Here is an 18,945-nt window from a genome sequence, read left to right as displayed (position 1 = left end):
TTATACCCCCTCCCCCCCGATACTACCCATAGACTCATCAAAATAAGCAAACAACACATAGAAAACAAAACCTGTCAAAAACAGAACAGTTTGTAGTAATGTGTAAACTTTGTATACTTCTGTAACTCCAAAAATTCTAAAAAATTAGGACAATAGAGGTAATTCATATATCAATCTTGTGTAAAAAATTCAAGAATATATCACGTCCCAGCAACTCAGATCAATTCTGTTTCTGGGCGCAAAAGTTTCTGTTTTTCAGCAAGATCAAATCAACGATATACCAAAGTATCCCAAAGGTCTTACTTAGCTCAAACACTAAGTATCCCAAAGGTCTTACTTAGCTCAAACACTAAGTATCCCAAAGGTCTTACTTAGCTCAAACACTAATTAAAACACCAAAACACAATTACTACAGAGGTAATAATGTGTATACTCATAAAATAGAAAATAAAAATATTGGGTTGCCTCCCAGCAAGCGCTTTTCTTTAAAGCCTTTTAGCTAGGCATTGATAATTTTAATGATGCTCACATGAAAGATAATAATTGAAACACAAAGAGCATAATAAAACATGTGACAAACAAATTTAAGTCTAACATACTTCCTATGCATAGGCATTTTATAGGGAAAATATTTATCAAGACAAGCAAAAACTAGCATATGCAAGGAAGAAGAAGCAATAGCAATCTCAACGTGACGAGAGGTAATTTAGTAACATGAAGATTTCTACAACCATATTTTCCTCTCTTGTAATAATTACATGTAGGATCTTAATCAAATTCAACAATATAGCTATCATATAAAATTTTCTCTTCATGATCCACATGCATAAAAGTTTTATAATCTTCCAAGATAGTGGGATTAACATCAACTAAAGGCATGACCTCTTCAAACCCACTTTTATTATTGTCGCAAACATATTCATCATAAGGCTTAAATAAATTTCCAAGATCATAAGAAGCATTATCAACCCAATCATGATCATTGCAACAAGTAGTGGACATGGCAAAATTAACATCCCCAATCTTAGGGTTTTGCATATTGTTAGCACAATTGACATCAATAGAATTTATAATAACATCATTGCAATCATGCTTTTCATTCAAGGGACTATCAAGCGTGAGTGCAATAGCAATAATACCATGTTTAACATAAGGAACTATAGCAAGTTCATCTCCATAACCATAATTAATATTGGCATCATGGCCATAAGAATAGCAAGCATCATGTTCATCAAGGGATATTTCAATCAAATCAACGAAATCATAATTATCTATAGATTCATGCATATCATCATTTTCTTCCAAAGCAGTGGACATTCTCTCAATAAATTCTTTAACATAGGCATTATGAGCATAGTTTTCATAGCAATATTTAAGTATGTCAAATTTTTCAGATTTGTAGAGAGTAATATCATATTTTTCAATCAAAGAAGCAACTTCATAAGCACCCTTAAAAGCAAAAGAATTCTTCAATTTGTTCGATATCATAATAACTATAAACACCCTTTTCATAAGAAGATAAGATTTCATTGTCATTAAACTCACATAGATAGGGAAGCTATTTTTTAGGGTTCTTAGAGCAAAAAGTGAAATCACAAAGTTCACAAAGATTCCAAGCATAACAAAGCAAACAATTTATTTGATTCCATAAGAGTCTCCTTTTTTCAGACAAACGGTGACGCACAAAATCAACATGCTCATCTAAAGATTTTCCCTCAACTAAACTAGTTGGGGTTTCAGCACGAGCACATATGGATTAAAGATGATCCAAGTAGACTTTAAGTCGATCCATAAACCTTTTTTTTCTAATTTTCAATAAACACACAATTATACCAAGCAAATAAGCAAATGAGCCAAGTAAGACATAAAGGCAAACGAAAGAAAGGCGAATAAAAAGGCAAATATTTTTGTGTTTTTCTGAAAACATTTTAGAAGTGGGGAGAGGAAAATGGCAAATAATGTAATGCAAGAGATGAGAGTTTATGATGGGTACTTGGTAGGCTTGACATAGAACCTCCCCGGCAACGGCGCCAAAATTTCTTCCTGCTACTTCTTGAGTTTGCGTTGGTTTTTCTCTTGAAGAGGAAAGGGTGATGCAACAAAGTAGAGATAAGTTTTTTCCTTAGTTTGAAAACCAAGGTATCAATCCACTAGGAGGTACACGCAAGTCTCCAATCTATGCACCTGCACAAACAATCAAACACTTGCACCCAACATGATAAAGGGGTTGCCAATCCCTTCACGTTCACTTGCAAGGATGAGATCTGATAGAGATAGATATAAAAGATTACTAAAACGTAAAACAAAGTAAAAACAAATAAATTGTAGCAAGGTATTTTTGGGTTTTTTGGTTTATAGATCTAAAAATATATGATGGAAAATAGACCCTTGTGCCATAGGTTTCACTAGAGGCTTCTCTCTAGAAGGAAAACATACGGTGGGTGAACAAATTACTGTCGAACAATTGATAGAAAAAAGCGCAAAGTTATGACAATATCTAAGGCAATGATTATGAATATAGGCATCACGTCCGTGTTAAGTAGACCGACTCCTGCCTGCATCTACTACTATTACTCCACACATTGACCGATCTAGGGTATTAAGTTCATAAGAACGGAGTAATGCTAAGTAAGATGACATGATGTAGAGGGATAAACTCAAGCAATGTGATGAAAACCCCATCTTTTTATCCTTGATGGAAATAATACAATATGTGCCTCGCTACCCCTACTATGTAACTGGGTGAGGATACCGCAAGATTGAACCCAAAACTAAGCACATCTCCCATTGCAAGAAGAACCAATCTAGTTTCCCAAACCAAACCGATAATTCAAAAAGAAATACAAAGATATCAAATCATGCATATAAGAATTCAGAAAAGACTCAAATAATATTCATAGATAATCTGATCATAAATCCACAATTCATCATATCTCAACAAACACCGCAAAAGAATATTACATCAAATAGATCTGCAAGAACCTCGAGGAGAACATTGTATTGAAGATCACAGAGAGAGAAGAAGCCATCTAGCTACTAGCTATGGACACGTAGGTCTGTGGTAAACTAGTCATGCTTCATCGGAAGGGCGATAGGGGTGATGTAGAAGCCCTCCGTGATCGAATCCCCCTCCGGCAGGGTGCCGGAAAAGGCCCCAAGATGGGATCTCACGGGAACAGAAGGTTACGGCGGTGGGAAAGTATTTTAGTGGATGCTTCTGGTGGTTTGGCAATATTTGGGAATTTATAGAGCTGCTTTAGGGTTAGGGGACTCCCGAGGGGCCAGAAGCCCCCAGGGCGCCCAAAATCATCGCGAAAGTTTTATTCCGTTTGGACTCCGTTTGATATTCCTTTTCTGTAAAACTCAAAAACAAGGAAAAAGGAAACCGGCACTGGCTTTAGGTTAATAAGTTAGTCCCAAAAATAATATAAAATAGCATATTAATGCATATAAAATATCCAAAATGGATAGTATAATAGCATGGAACAATAAAAAATTATAGATGCGTTGGAGACGTATCAGAGACCATGGCGTGGAGCACGAGAATTGCAGCAGTCCAGGACCACAGCACTGGCATGATGACGATTAGTTTAGCCCCTTCCATTTCACTTCCATATTTGCACTTTCATTTCTTCTGACATTCGTGTTTGCTTTGTCAATGAACATGCAGCGCGTTTTTGAGAGCATGGGGGCTGGCACAGTTCCTGTAATGGAATCACCACCACCAGTTGCTGGACCACAACCAGTGTTACTTACCTTTGAGGAATTTCTGGCACAACACACGGGGACTACGGTGGTTAGTACATCCCAAAACTATTCAACCACCGCTTACCGTTTATTCAACACAATCATATATCCCCTTGACATGTCTTTTCAAACATCCAGGGAACTGGTGGATCATTCGTTGGTGGTGGTGCCAGTCTTGGCATCACTCCCGAGTCACGGGGCCCGGTCACTCTGATCCATGGAGGAGGTGGCGGTCTTGGCGGTAGTAGGGCCGGTCTTGGCAGTAGCGCTAACGCATGCAGTGACGACCTCGGCTTTGGCGGTTTAGGCGATGATGACCTTGGCGGTGGTAGTGCTCGTTGTTGATGATCATATTATGATGTGTATGGTGTTATTGTGATTGTCATGATGATCATACTCTTATGTCATTGTAATGGTGGTGATATGCCGACGGTTGCCGTCGGCATAGGTCTATCCTGACGGGGTTTTGTCCTATTCCGACAGCTATGGGCCGTCGGCATAGAGTGCCATCCCGGTAGTGGATGGAGGCGGAGTCCGAGGAAAACAAGCTAGGCACAAGTTTGGTGGCCGCTGCCAAGCTGACCATTCCCACAACCACCAAGATCTTGCCGGCCACACATGACCCGTGAGAAGACTGCGGCTCCTTGCTCTGTCATCCACCGCTGCGGATGCCTTTTTATGGACACGTCAATTATCTCTTCTGTTGCAACGCATGGGCATACATGCTAGTAATTACCTATGTATATGAGCTGCCATATATCTAAGCTGGATAGGTTAGAAGGGCAACCTAATCTGAGCTTTTCAGACAAAGTGACCATATCTAGATATCGTCAACGCTGTCAGGGATGAAAAAGGTTCACCGATGATCACATTGTGTGGATGACGGCTATGTCGTGCAGGTACGTGCTTGTGGTGCCCGTTATACTTGAGAGCATCAAATTTCGGATATATGAGAAATCAAGCGTTGTTAATAACGACATTGAAGAAACAGTATCCAAGGGTCATTTACTTTGACAAACTTGAGACCCTGAAAAGAAAAAGGTAAAAATAAAGCTCAAGAGGATCAGCACAAAAAAGACAAATCAGCGTATGAATGAAAAATTCCGTCGCCGGGACTTGAACCCGGGTCTCTCGGGTGAGAGCCGAGTATCCTAACCACCTAGACTACGACGGATCAGATGCTAAGACAGAACAATTAACACAATTAATTTCATTGGCTGGTCTCACAGGCATTACAAGTTCTCCGCGGCAGACAGGTCAGTTTCAGTCCCTTCCTAAACATAAGATCGAACGGTACAGCAAACTTGCATGCGTGGATAGCGATGTCTCTTTTCATTTTGTGGCTTGATCTGAAGAAATGGAGGTGAAAACCAACGCACCACTTGCGATCTCCATGTACAATACGGAGTACAAACTAAACAACAACCCTCTGATGCACGATTATTCTGCTGTAGTATCTGTAAGTGTCCACTCACATCAGACGGTGTCTGAACTTTTGATAGTAATGTAGCTTGTGCAGCGATAGTGTGAGCTTCAATGGCTTAACAGTTTATAAGACCGCTGATTCTTTATGCAACATAAACCGAATAGTTAGATATTTCCAAAATTATGTGCAACTTTAGTTCTAGAAATGTGCGACCAAGCAACTGTAAATTAACCCAAAGCCTAAACTGATGCACTTTTATTTATTTTGCAAACTCAATGTAACAGCAGTTTTCTACAATGTGTAACTTGGTCAAGATAGAAATAAAATTTTCTAAATTTTCGTATGACTTAGAAATAGAGCAGTAAATATGTTTCCTTCAAAACAATAAAGCTTGCTGGATAATCACAGTAGGAAAAATGAAGGGGCCATTTCAGGTTCATTTAAGGTCTGTGCAGGGTGGAATGTAGAGCCATTTGCATCAGCAATCTACAGTGATTGCCGTTACACTGTAAAGAGATTCAAATTTTGCTACAACACTCCCCACAACAACAAAAAACTTTTGCTACAGCAGAAATCTCCAATTACAGCACACATGCTTCCCGCCTCCATGCAGTGGGGCAAATAATTGCCCTGCACAAGAACTATGAGTTTTTTTTTGAGGGGTACAACAACTATGAGGTGCTACGGAGGGGTGGGCGCACCAATTTTTTGGCCGCCATCCAAATGAGCACCACGTCTGGGTCAACGACCAATATTTTGGCAGGGAGTCTCGGGGCAATGATCCAAACAGCCCGATATATCTCCTGCCTGCAGCTTATGAAAATGTCGGGAAGCGTATCTACCTACATTGCACGGTTAAGGTTGTTACAATCATATCATATAAATTGTACTCCAAGTTTATCTACATGTCAGACGCGGGTAGAACCCTAACCAACATAAGTATCTAGATATCTTAACAAAGCTCCCACCAGCCTGTGCCATACTTCTTTGCAAGATGTGGCAGAAGAACCATCTTCTTAACTGCAAGGTCAATCAATACAAGTTACACATGTACAGTGAGTCAGAAGAGATATCTTTTAGCAAGCAAGTCAAAGGAGATTTACGAAAAAATAAGTGCATGACTGCATGGTGTTTGCTTATTGACCAAAGAAGGGCTTCCATTGCAAGCAAATTTGTGCACTATGTTGGATAGTATTTTTTTACAAACTGGTTTGAGATTTATTTATTTTTTTTTTGGGGGGGGGGGGGGGGGGGGGGCTTGAGATTTCTTCCTAACATGTACTATATATGAAAAACTAAACTGACCATAACCACGGTTTACTCAAGGTATTCACAGTGTACATATGGAGATTACCTGCTTCAGAATCGAAGGAGTCAAAACTCTGGATGTCAGGTATATGCTCAACAATGTCACTGTCATCCCCATGCAGCCTATCCATGAACTCCTTTCGCATATCTGTTACAAGCATCTTCTGTAGTGTCTTAATGTGCTTGATGCCTCGAGGCACTATCCTTAGACTCTTTAGACCAACAATCTCCAAAGTATGTAGAACCTTCATTGTGCCTTCCTCAATCTCAATCGAATTTAGACATTCCATGTCAACTAATGCAAGAGAACTGAGCTTGGGAAACCATCCTGCACTAAATGTTAATTGTTCCCCATCATAAGTTCTGCAAAGATTCAGATACACTAGATTCAGCATGTGAGCAAAGGAGCTAATAGGATCTTTCTTCAGACAAGAACAATCAAGTTTTAACGCAGCGAGCTTCTCAAAACTTGCAAACATCTGCGGGAGCACTCCCTCATACAACCTCCCTCTCAACCAGAAAAACTTCAGATTTCGCAAGGGCTTTATCTTAATCAGATTAAGAACCTCATCCTTGCTGTTTGCAAAAATAACCAACCTACTGAGGCTAGGCATCCTGGCCAAGGAGTCCCATAACTCTGCAATGTAGTTTTGACGCATTTTCATTATAGCCAAACTTCTCATCAGTGTCAACTCACTGAGCTGCGTAAGTAGGTCTTTATTGGCTGAAACAGATTGTAAGCTTTGCAGATTCTTTAGACGGCAAATATTGCCAGGGATATTTGTAGCAGAAAAGCAGTCAAATATCCTTTCTTGAACATCGTGGAGTGTGTATACATACAGATGCCTCAATTTAGTCAGGTTTGTTATTTCCCATGGCAGCTGCTCCACGTAGGTGAACCGCAGGTCCAAAACTTGTAGGTTCGTAAGTTTACCGAGCGATGCTGGTATATGCTTAACCTTTGTGTGAGCTAAATCCAAATAGTGCAAATTAAGCAAGTCTGGGACAACAGCCGGCACTTGATGAATGTTAGCAAACCTTAGACACAGGACACGGATCAGTCTGAAATTTGATGAAATGTCATCTATCCAAGAGGATGCAACTTGTGTGTCAAATAAGATTAAAGATCGGATCCGTGACGCTGCAGCAACCTTTAGAGACCGAGCATGCTTCTGAACAAACAAGCGGCGGACTTCAGAGTTAACCTGGGTTGTACCAGAGTTACCGTATACGACAGCAAACTTCTCTCTGTTTACAACAATCAGACATGCATCGCGAACAAGGTCATGCATTTGAAATGAGCTAGCTCTTCCATGAACATTCCTTTCTGCAACTTCAAGAAGAGAACGACGAGTGAGCTCCTTTAGGTAACACTCAGCAACTTCCTCCATTGTTGTCCCAGCACCTCTTTCCTCAACAAGACCTTCTGCGACCCAAAGCCTGCAGATCCATCTTCTTTTAACCTTGTAGTCTTCAGGGAAAAGGCTGCAGTATAGGAAGCAATTCTTTAAATGACTTGGGAGATCATTCAAGCTGAGATTCAGAACACTCATAATCCAACTGAGCTCTGGATTGTTAGCTAGTTGCCAGCTAAGTTGGTTGTGGAGAGAACTCCACTCTTGCTCCTCTAGTTCTCGGTACGACAAAAGGCTCCCAACTGCGACGATAGCCAGTGGAAGTCCTTGGCACTTTTTCACAATTTTCTCTGCCCAAGGCCTCAGATTTAGTGGACATATTTTGTCTTCTAATCTACGGAATGCCTTTTGACAGAATAGGTACCATGCTTCAGCATAAGGAAGAACTTTAAGCTCCACAACAAATCCATCGTTTGCTAAGGAAGCAACATCCTTTTTGCGAGTTGTCACTAGCACTCTACTTCCACGACTATTTATTACAAGTGCACGCTTCAAAAATAACCAGTCATCTCTATCCCATACATCATCCAAGACAATCAGATATTTCTTGTCCTGTAGGTAGCTCTGAAGTTCCTCGATAAGTCTTACACGACTCATAGTCTCGATACCACTGGCCATGTAGGCTCTTTGGTCCATCAGCTGCTTCATGATTTGCCTCAGTAGGTCTTCAACTAGATAATTCTGAGATAAAGTTACCCACACATGACAGTCAAACATTCTAATAATCTGTTGATTTTTGTAGATACTGCTTGCTATGGTTGTTTTTCCTAGACCTCCCATGCCAAGGATGGACATGATCAATCGGTCTTGTCGCTCTGTGAGTAACCATTGTGTCAACATACTTATTTCACTGGCATTGCCCACTAACTCAGTATCATCAGATAGATAAGAAGAATCTGATAGAGAGAGCTGCCTGGCATATTGTAGTGTGCTACTCCTGCCCTGTTCTCCTACAGAAATTCCATAACGATCTTTCATTGTAGTGAGCTGCTGAATTCGAGTTTCTACTTGATCAATCTGGCTTGACAGGTTCCGCCATGCTGCAAAGCTCTTAGCCTGATGGAATTTCCTCTTGAAGAATCCGTCTATGCCCGCAGCTTGCGAAGTGAGGAAAGTATACTCGTCAATGATATCTTCTACCTGATGGGCAACATCTCTAACTTGGTCCAGCCAGGCATCAAATGTCTTGTCACCAACATTCTGTGCGCTAACCTGGCCAATAAATGCCTGCAGAATCATGAACTCGCCCTCGATCTGTTTCATGCCATGCTCGAAATCTGTCAGAACCGATGCTGCCTCCACTACCTCTGTGCTCAGCTTCTCTGACGCCGCTCCTCCGAGGGACAGAGCAATTTTTCTGAGAACAAGAAATAGGGTGTCTGCCATGTGTGCTCCCCCTCAAAATGTTAGCACAGCAGACTAGCACTACATCATTGAAGAAGCTTCCTGTAAATGCAGCTCTGCAATAATCTGGAGTAAATTGAAATGACAGAATCAGTCATGACATCGTATGGCTGCAGGGATAAGTATCACAGGTCACAGCAAAGGCCAGCAGGTTACCTGTTCCTGGAACTCCTCATGTGAGAACCATGTGTAGGATTGTTAAATTGGTAGTGAATTTATCTTCTCAGCAACCTGTTTTTCAAGAGTGACAACAGATGAGCACAAAACATGATTGCATCTGACACTAACAGTGGCAGCTAAGCTACTAAGATATTGAGACATCGGTGTACTGTATTTCTACGTGTCATGTGAAGCATGTCAGAATAGGGAGCTGCACGATCATGCATGAATTAGCCGCATCCTTAAGTGTTTCGTTGTGGTGTGGCTTTTACTGATGAAGTTTCACCATGTATCTCAATTTTTCTTTCTTTCTTTACGAAAAGAGGGGATCCCTCCAATTTCTATTGTAAGAAACCAGCTAGTAGCTACAAGAAAAACAGGAACAGAAAGGAGTTCCACCTCTTCCTCTGGACTGCAGGAAAGCATCACATCTAGTACACTGAAATAGTCATGTCAGCTGTTTTGACTGACCATGCGTGGACTTAGTTTCAGATGTCCCAGCACGTTAGATCTACCCAAAACAAGATGATCCAGGTTGCTACGGCGAACGATTTCATATCCTCGCCGAGACATTCGAAAGACAGAGGGGAATGGGAATTTGTGGGCTGATTTGGTGGCCGGGGAGCAGAGACGAGGTGAGGAGATTACCGCCGGGGAGAAACGACGGAGCAAGGCTCGCGAGTTCGCCGCCTCTCGTGCTCGCCGGCGCCGAAGAGGCCGCTCCTCGACCCCTCCCGGCTATGGCGTGAGGCTAGGGCGCGGGGATGGTGGTGCCGCGCTGCCGCTGAGAACGCGAGGACGAGGCGATGCAGCGTTGCCGGTCGCCGCATTCGCACCACCCTGCCTTCGAATTTTGACCTGAATTTTTCAGGGGAATATATGTGTTGTGAATATTCATGATTTTTTACAGAATTTTTTAAAATATTTAAATTGGTATCATGGGAGCGTGTGAGGGCGGGTATCACTCGATATTTTCCCCTGCTCCAACAATGAACGCCATTAGACTGTGCACGTAGTTTTTTTTTAATGAGGCAAAAGATTTATCATTTTTATTGATTAAGAAGAAGAGAGTTGTCCGGTTAATTAGAGAAAAACCGGGCGAAAACCTAGATACAAACCCCAAAGGGGCAAACGTGAACGACCTGGCCACAACAACGCCAAACAGTCGACCGCAACGTCAAGGACATGGCAGCTCCGATTTTGCTGACGAGCTTCACACGAGAAAGTTGCTAGCCTCGCACCGACCTAATCCAACGCAACATCCAGAGAGCACCGCTTGCTGAAAACCGTCCTCATGGAGTCATCGTTGCCGCAGCGGCCCTGCCGACCGCAGTTCCGACTTCTCTGTCACAGCCAGAAACCAGTATGGGCACACCCATTGACGCACCGGACCTTCGACATCAAAAGGACAAGCCACGACTCAGCTCTGCTCACCAACATCATCGTTGCCACACGCGTCGCAACGCCACACCAACCTCACCGCCGGCCGGGCACCTCCCGACCGCGATGCCGTGCACGTCCAGCCTGTAGGAAGCACAAAAGGCATCAAGATCTCCAAGACGGCGCCCCCAGGAGGAAAAACGACGTTGGAGACGACGCCGCCGTCTGATCCAACCAGGATCCTGACTTTCGCCCGGAGATCTTGACCCGAGAGTTGAAGTGCACCAATCACCACGACGACGCCTCCAAGGAGGAATGCGACGCCCACGAGCGCCGCCGCCGCCGGCCAGCAAGCACCGGCCAAGCTTTCGCCTGGATCAGCAACACCACCACTCCCACGCGGTCAACCGACGCCAACCAACACCTCCGCTGACCCGCGCACCCTAGCACAGCAATCGCGCCATCGCCATGCACGAACCACCACCAGGCCTCGCCGCCGAGCCAAACGAGCCTCCCTCCACCAAGAACACCGCGGCCGCCTCGTCGCCCACGCGAACTCCACAGCTGCCGACACATCAACCACCATCCTGGGGCCGCCGCCCCGGAGACCAACATCGCCACGCCAGGCCCAGGGACAAGAGGTCGCTCCGCTGCGCTGCAGTCACCGCGCCACGCGAAGACAAGACCGCAGCAGGAAACCACCGCTGTCCGGCCAAATTCGACCACGCCCGACCAGATCCAGCAACGGCCAGCCCTCCCGTCGACCCCCATCGCTCCACCAAGGCCCCGCGCAGCCACACCAAGTGGAGCCAGAGACAAATCGGGAAGCCGCCAGCGCGGAGATCCAGAGCTCCAAGCCCTCTCACGCCGACCCGCTGCCATGGGGGAGACCGGAGCGTCACCAGGCTCAGCCACAGCGGCCGCCCGAACGCCGCCACGAAGCCGGGGCCGCCACCCAAGATCCAGCACTCCGACCGCGCCATCACAGGCCGGGAGAGCCCCGCCGCCGCCATCCGCTGCGCGGGCTTAGCCCGGCCTCGTCATTCGGCGACGGCGAGGGGGTGGAGGAGAGGAGGGGTGGTGGGTTGCGGCGGCGGGGTTGGTCTCCGCCCGAGCCGCCCCGGGAGGCGACGCGGGGGACGGGGTGCACGTAGTATTTTGATTTAAAGGATTTTAAGGGAAAAAATGTGTTTTTTTACTTTTGAAAAAGACACGGATTTAATTCTCATTGAGGTAGGTATTTGCTTTTGAGAGAGGCACGATCGTGCCTCACGGAAAAGGAAATAAACATGTTTTTTTTCTGCGAGACACGGGTTTACTTCTCGTGAAAACACATATTTGCTTTCGCGAGAGGCACAGATCATACTTCTCGAAAACGGTAAAAACATGTTTTTTTCCTTTTCGTGAAAGGCACGAATTTACTTCTCTTAGAGAAACGGATTTGCTTCCGCGAGAAACGTGCCTTTGGAGAAGTGGAAAAAACTTCGTGAGAGATACTGATTTACTTCTTGTGAAGACACAGATTTATTACGTACGAAATCGGTTTAGACTCCTCCCTGCTCCCTCGCGGCTGGAACCCTAGCCGCCGCCAGGAGAGACCATCTTTCAGCGCCGTCCTTCGGCGGCTCCCCTCCGCCGGGTGAGAGGGGTCGCCGGATCCACACGCATGGATCGCTTTTACTCCCGTGTAGTCTAGGTTTTAGGCTGTTCATCGTCTTCACCTCGGCGGCGGCGATGACGGCGCTGAATAAAGATTTTTCAAATCCTTCCCTGACGAGGCCATCAGTCCTATGATTGGGGATGGATTTGGAAACCAGTCTGTTCAAGCAAGGATGTCGTGGTGGCGGCGGCATCCTCGTGGTGGACCTGTGTCCTCGGACTCCGTCATTGCGACGACGTTTGCTCCAGCGGAGGCGTGGAGCTTGGGAGGTAGTTCAGAAGCGGATGCAGATTGTGGTCTGTATCGACAACATCTGGAAGACGGAACATGTGCTGGGTTCGTGATTCGTGGATGGAAGTTATGATTTCCTCCTTCGGCGTCTTAGTCATGGTGGGGTGCCATATCTGGAGTTTGATGGCGTGTCCGGGGTGTTGCCCCGGTCTGATTCGTTCAACGGCAATGGCTTCACTTTTGTTGAGCAACCTTGGAAGTCCGCAAAGCTGCATATCAGCGATGGAGCCGCGTCGAGCTCGGGTGAGGAGGTGATCCGTCATTTTTTCTTCATTGGCTGATGTGGTGGTGCTGGAGGCGGGTGAGGGGCGTTGGTGTCAAGCTTAGAGATGTTCCGCTATCTTTTCAGTTTTATCATATCAGTTCTTACGTGACTTATAATTTGTTCTTTATGATATGAATAAGACATGTATTATCATGCAAAAAAGGCACAGATTTATTTTCGTGGGAGGCACAGTTATGCCTCTTCGAGAAAGGACAAAAAGAATTTACTCTCAATTCAGTTTTTTCTTGAAAATATATTGATCGAAACCTATCGACATGGGTCATTATTTTAAAAATCTTGACGCGGAAAATCCAACTATGAAAACAGTTCAAGATTTGGATGCAAAGTTTACATGATAAAACAAAAAAGTAAAAGTCACATATTGTAACAAATGGCACGCATACAGTGCGCTACTTGTCGTAACCTCAGAGATGGGAGATCTTTGCAAAGATATTTCATAATTAATATTTTATCCGTCTCATAATATAAGAATGTTTTTTACACTAGTGAGACGAAGGGAGTGATTAGTACTTTCGACATAATTCTTGTTTTTTACATAGTCCTGGTTCAAAAAATTGGTACGTGCTCCCTCCGTCCATAAATAAGTGTACATTTAGCTTTTGTCTTAAGTCAAACACTTAAAATTATGATCAACTTTATAGAAAAGAGTATTAGCATATGTGATATCAAATTGATATACTACGAAAGTATATTTCAAAAGAATCTAATGATACTAATTTAGTGTCATAAATGCTGCTACATTTTTCTATAAAGTTGGTCAAAGTTTTAAAACTTTAACTTAGAACAAAATTTAGATGTACACTTATTCACGGAGGGAGGGAGTATCCATGCATGGAAAGGAACGATTCTCGAGGCAAACAAAAGAAGGATGGATTCGTCCTGCGATAAGCGCATATGGAAAGAAATTTTTCGCCTTGTTCCCGGGCCGGTTACGCACCTTAATTTCCGGACTAATTCGTTAATCATTCTCCATATCTACAACGTATATTCCTATATATACGCCGATTTCATCCAACAAATTAACAGCCGGAGAAGAAACCGCCCCTGGCATAGCAAGTAGCCTCCGTATACGTGCATCAGATCCAAAGATTCCTCGGCTGGCTGCTGCATGGCGGACACGGGCGATGCCGACGTGTGTGCCATCTGCCTCGGCGGCATGGTCCGCGGCCAGGCCAGCTACACGGCGGAGTGCTCCCACGCCTTCCACCTCATCTGCATCTCCGCCAGCGTCGCCCACGGGAACCACACCTGCCCGCTCTGCAAGGCGCCCTGGACCGTCCTGCCGGCCGTGAACGCCCCCGCCCAGGCAGCGGCACCATCGTCGCCGTCGTCCTCGTCCCAACAGGTGCCCCGCACGTACGATGACGACGAGCCGACCGTCGGGGCGCAGACCGCGGCGGCGACCAACGGCGGTGCGGTGGTCCTCAGGACGCACTGTGAGTGCCCGGCCGTCGCGAGGGCCGCGGTCCGCGAAAACTTCGCGGTGCTCGTGCACGCCAGGGCGCCATCTTCGGCCGCCTCCGAGGCGGCGCGCGCGCCGCTGGACCTCGTGACGGTGCTCGACGTCAGCGGCAGCATGACCGGCCGCAAGCTGGCGCTGCTGAAGCAGGCCATGGGGTTCGTCATCGACAACCTTGGATCCGCCGACCGCCTCTCCGTGGTGTCCTTCTCCAACAGCGCGAGCCGGCTGATCCGCCTCGTGCGCATGTATGACGCGGGGAAGGCCGCCGCGAAGCGCGCCGTGGAATCCCTCGCCGCAAACGGCGGCACCAACATCGGCGAGGGGCTCCGTGTGGCCGCCCAGGTGCTCGGCGACCGCCAGCACATGAACGCCGTCGCCAGCATCATGCTTCTCTCCGACGGGCAGGACACGTTCACCGCGCCAAGAAGACACCGCAGTGGTGCCGCCCCCAACTACATCAGCCTCGTGCCATCTTCGCTCACGTACACGGGCGCCGGAGCCCGGCCACCGGCGGTTCATGCGTTTGGCTTCGGCACCGACCACGACGCAGCGGCGATGCACACCATCGCGGAGGCGACCGGCGGCACATTTTCCTTCATTGAGAACGAGGCGGTCGTCCAGGATTCGTTCGCGCAGTGCATCGGCGGGCTCCTCACGGTCACCGTCCAGGAGCTGCGCATCGCGGTGACGTGCTTGCATCCCAGCGTGCTCGTCCGGGCGGTCAAGTCGGGGCGCTACGACAACCGGGTGGACGCCGGCGGGCGTTCTGCCTCAGTGGACGTCGGCGAGCTCTATGCCGACGAGGAGAGGCGCTTCCTCATATTCCTGGACGTGCCAGGGGCCGAGGATGCCGTTGACGTCACCGGACTGGTCAAAGCGAGCTGCACTTATCGTGATGCTGCGACAGGGCAGGCAGCCACCGTCGCGGGAGACGACGCCGTTGTCCAGAGGCCAATTGAGGCGGCCGACGTGCGGCCGTCCATGGAGGTCGAGCGTGAGCGCGTCCGCGTGGAGGCAACCGAGGACATGGCGGCGGCGCGGGAGGCGGCCGATCGCGAGCAACACGCCGAGGGCGCACGGATACTGCGAGGCCGGCTGGAGGCCGTGGAGCGTTCGGCGCCGGGGATGGCCGGCGACCCCATGTGCAAGGAGCTAGAGGACGAGCTGCGCGTCCTTATCGCTGGCGTGGAAGACCGGCGGGAGTACGAGACGACGGGGCGCGCGTGCTTCCTGTCGGGCATGAGCTCGCATGGGCAGCAGCGCGCGGCGACGAGGCAGCTGCAGACTGCTAGATGCGCCCCGACGATGCGGATGCAGACTTTATGCGCCCGCATGCCGACGGCTTACGTAACTCCGGCAATGGAGAAGATGGTGAAGAAGTCACGCGAGCAGAGACAGACGGGGGCGGCGGAGCCGCCGCCGCCGCCGAACAGGAAGCGTGTCAAAGGGCAGCAGCTAGACGGCGAAAGTGAGGAAAGGTCAGAAGAAGCATAAAAAACACTAAATTGGTACTGCCGTATGCAAAATGGTGAACCATGTTGATTACTTTACTAGCAGTACTACTATAAGATTGCTTTCAACCCTGGTCTAGAAATGTGCAATCAAGCAACTGTGTGTTAATTCAATGCCTAAGGCTGTGTTTGATAGCAAATGGTGAAATAAATTGAAGTATCCAAAACTGAAGTAATTTTGCCAGTGGGTATGAGATACCATGGTTTCATCAACGGAAATGTTAATGCCCACACGTGTGGGCGTTGACCATCTTGACCACACGCATCCATTACCGTCCAGTACTATATGCACGAATTTTGACACAATCTGGCTGATTTTCTGTGCCACATAGAACAAGGCGTGTGTGTGGTGTGACATAGTTCGCCCACGCATCCGTTTTACCACACGAAGGGGCCGGTGTGTGGGCGTTTAGCAGTTCACCCACACATCAGTTTTCAGTCACGCACAAGGGCTGGTGTGTGGGCATTTGTCATCTCGCCAACACGCCCGTCTCCTCTCCCACACGTAAGCTGCTAGTTGCCATGTGTTTTTGTAGCGCACATGGCAACTGCCTCTAGTGTGCTTTATAAGCAGGTGGCAACTTTCTTTTTTTACCCGAGTTGCCATGTGTTTTTGCAGGGTACACGGCAACTGCCTATTGTGCACGTAAGCAGATGGCAACTGTTTTTTACCGAGTTGACATGTGTTTTTGCATGGTACATGGCAACTGCCCCAACGTGCACGTACATGGCAACTGCCCTAACGTGCACGTAAGCAGATGGCAACTCTTCCTTTTTACATGGCAACTGCCCTAGCATGCTTGTGAGCACATGGCAACTCTCTCAACTGCCTAGTGTTAGTATGTGGCAACTCCTAAAGTTATGAAATCATGGCAACTACATTAGATCAGATTATACATGGCAACTGCAGTTGAGCAACCATGGCAACTGCAGTTGTCCGACATGGCAACCGTAGTTCAGCGACATGGCAACTGCAGATAAACGAACATGGACGAGGGTCTGGACCATGGCAACTGTAGGCGCGCGGTGGGCGTCACGCGTCGCGTGCGGGACCAGAAGGGTACGAGGCCTGACATACGGGCATGTGGGCGTTATCAACTTCGTCCACACGCACGCATGTGAGAGGGTTCAGGAGGGAAAAAAAGATGTGTGTGGGCATTAGTTGTTTTGCCCACACGTAGGTGTGTGGGCTGGTTGCTGTCCATGCCACACGAGGCGTGTGGCACAACTACCCGATACACCACACATGTGGCAGTTATCGGGACCCTTCATCAAAACACAATATTTTAAAGTATTCACAATACATAGAACCTGTTTGGTTGTTGTCGCACACTGCTGTAAATTTTGCTGCCTAGCCATTGTGTTAGCAGTGCAAACAAACGCAGCTAGCTGGCCATTTGAATATATTTTTTTCTGTTGCATTCAACTAATCTGCCATGCACATGCAGCTAGCTAGCATATAGCTTAACGTTAGCAGGGTAAACACGCTTAGCTGGCTTCTTTACAATTTCTGGTGCGTTATTCCCGGCAACTAGCTAGGTAGCCCTTACCTTACCATACGCGTGAATAAGAACAGGAGAATGCAAAAACTGAACATGCAAGGTACGTTTTTTTGCAGGGAATTATGAGCTTTATTCAAATAAATGTATTCACTGGGCAGTCTGGAGGATGCTGATCAGGAAGCTGGGAGTTTCAGTAAGCCAACTTTCAGTCACAGTCACCGTACAAGCGCGTTTTGCACAAAGGTGAGCTGAGACATTGGCTGATCTACTAACATGCAGAAAAACAAAAGAAATGAAACTAGCAGAAAGCTCATCAATGTCTTGAAGAATTGGAGCCACAACTGAACAACTGTTGCGGCGAGTGTTCCAGAGGTTGACCACCTCAAGACTATCAGTCTCCAGCACCACGTGCGTAAACCCTCTGAGATTTGTGAAGATAACTCCGTCTCTTGCAGCTAGGGCTTCAGCGATGAGGGGGTCAGTCACTCCAGGGTGGGGTTTACACCAAGCACCTAAAAGGGCTGTAGATGAACGCGCAATACCTCCAGCTCCGCTTTTTCCTTCCTCACGCATAGTCGCCGCATCAGTATTTATCTTGATCTCGGGTGACTCCGGGGGCGCCACCCATATCTTGGCAGCGTGATCACATGCTGTGAAGGAATATGCAACAATACCAGCGCCTCTCGTGTGAGTCAAACTGAATTTGCCGGGTCCAGTTTGTCACCTTCCTGCGTCCATTTGTTCCTTGAGGTCCAGATAGACCACATGGCAGAAATAATAGTTGCTCGTTCTTTGGCCGAGAATCTTGTATCGCATAAGATGTTGGTTGCCCAGGTAGAAGAGTGGAGCCGCGGGAGTTTGATATCCAGGAGCCGGCGTGCTTCCTCCCAAAACCTTTGGGCATGTGAACAGTGCATGAGTGCATGCTCCAAGTCCTCTTCCTTTGCCTTGCAGATTTTGCATAGGTTGGTGTCTCGAATATGCCGATACTTGAGCGTGCATTCATCGGGAAGTATACCACGGAGTACCCTCCACCAAAACACTCGCACTTTTGATACCACTTTGAGAGACCATAATGACTTCCACAGCTGCTGCTTACTGACCGAAGACTCGGTAACATGCCCTTCTTCTCGAGCTTGATGCTCTTTCTGAATCACTAGAGCTCGGTACACTGATTTTACAGTGTAGATGTCTGATCTCTCATGTGCCCATGCCAATGTATCTTTGCCCCCGCCGCGTTGAAGAGGAATATTCAGAATGGCCTCAGTGTCCGGTGCGATAAAAGTGTGACGAACTAGGTCTTGTTTCCAAGTCCAGTTCTCTGTATCAATAAGCTCGCTAACTTGGTTGATGTTAGAGCCCGGCGGTCTGAGCAAGGGTGCTCTGGTTAGTGT

The 18,945-nt window shown here is 47.0% G+C and overlaps 2 protein-coding genes and 1 non-coding gene across 8 annotated transcripts; 1 reads left to right on the top strand and 2 right to left on the bottom strand.

The window, feature by feature from the left end:
- Positions 1-4,848: 4,848 nt before the first annotated feature.
- Positions 4,849-4,921, bottom strand: TRNAE-CUC (transfer RNA glutamic acid (anticodon CUC)). The gene has a single exon. It is a non-coding gene; the product is annotated as a tRNA-Glu (tRNA).
- A 664-nt stretch (positions 4,922-5,585) lies between these two features.
- LOC125528327 (disease resistance protein RPM1) lies at positions 5,586-12,022 on the bottom strand. 6 transcript variants are annotated; one of them, XM_087534885.1, is made up of 6 exons: positions 10,602-12,022; positions 10,108-10,317; positions 9,457-9,531; positions 6,528-9,366; positions 6,105-6,193; positions 5,586-6,015 (listed from the first exon to the last, which is right to left on the bottom strand). In XM_087534885.1, the coding sequence occupies exons 4-5, from the start codon at positions 9,280-9,282 to the stop codon at positions 6,126-6,128; spliced, it is 2,823 nt and encodes a 940-aa protein (XP_087391011.1). In that variant the 5' UTR covers positions 9,283-9,366; positions 9,457-9,531; positions 10,108-10,317; positions 10,602-12,022; the 3' UTR covers positions 5,586-6,015; positions 6,105-6,125. The 6 variants fall into 6 exon arrangements, with proteins under 6 accessions (XP_087391011.1, XP_087391013.1, XP_087391009.1 ...); XM_087534887.1 differs by having other exon boundaries at positions 6,142-6,193; XM_087534883.1 differs by having other exon boundaries at positions 5,586-6,193; positions 10,894-12,022.
- A 1,973-nt stretch (positions 12,023-13,995) lies between these two features.
- LOC125533204 (E3 ubiquitin-protein ligase WAV3-like) lies at positions 13,996-16,132 on the top strand. Its single transcript, XM_087534651.1, has one exon. It carries the CDS (start codon positions 14,185-14,187, stop codon positions 16,030-16,032), a length of 1,848 nt encoding a protein of 615 aa, XP_087390777.1. The 5' UTR covers positions 13,996-14,184; the 3' UTR covers positions 16,033-16,132.
- Positions 16,133-18,945: the final 2,813 nt, after the last annotated feature.

Source organism: Triticum urartu, chromosome 7A, assembly GCF_056163025.1.
Source record: "Triticum urartu cultivar PI428250 chromosome 7A, HENAU_Tu73, whole genome shotgun sequence".
Lineage (NCBI taxonomy): Eukaryota > Viridiplantae > Streptophyta > Magnoliopsida > Poales > Poaceae > Triticum > Triticum urartu.
Note: the sequence above shows the minus strand (reverse complement) of the source record. Positions and strands in the feature narration are given on the sequence as shown.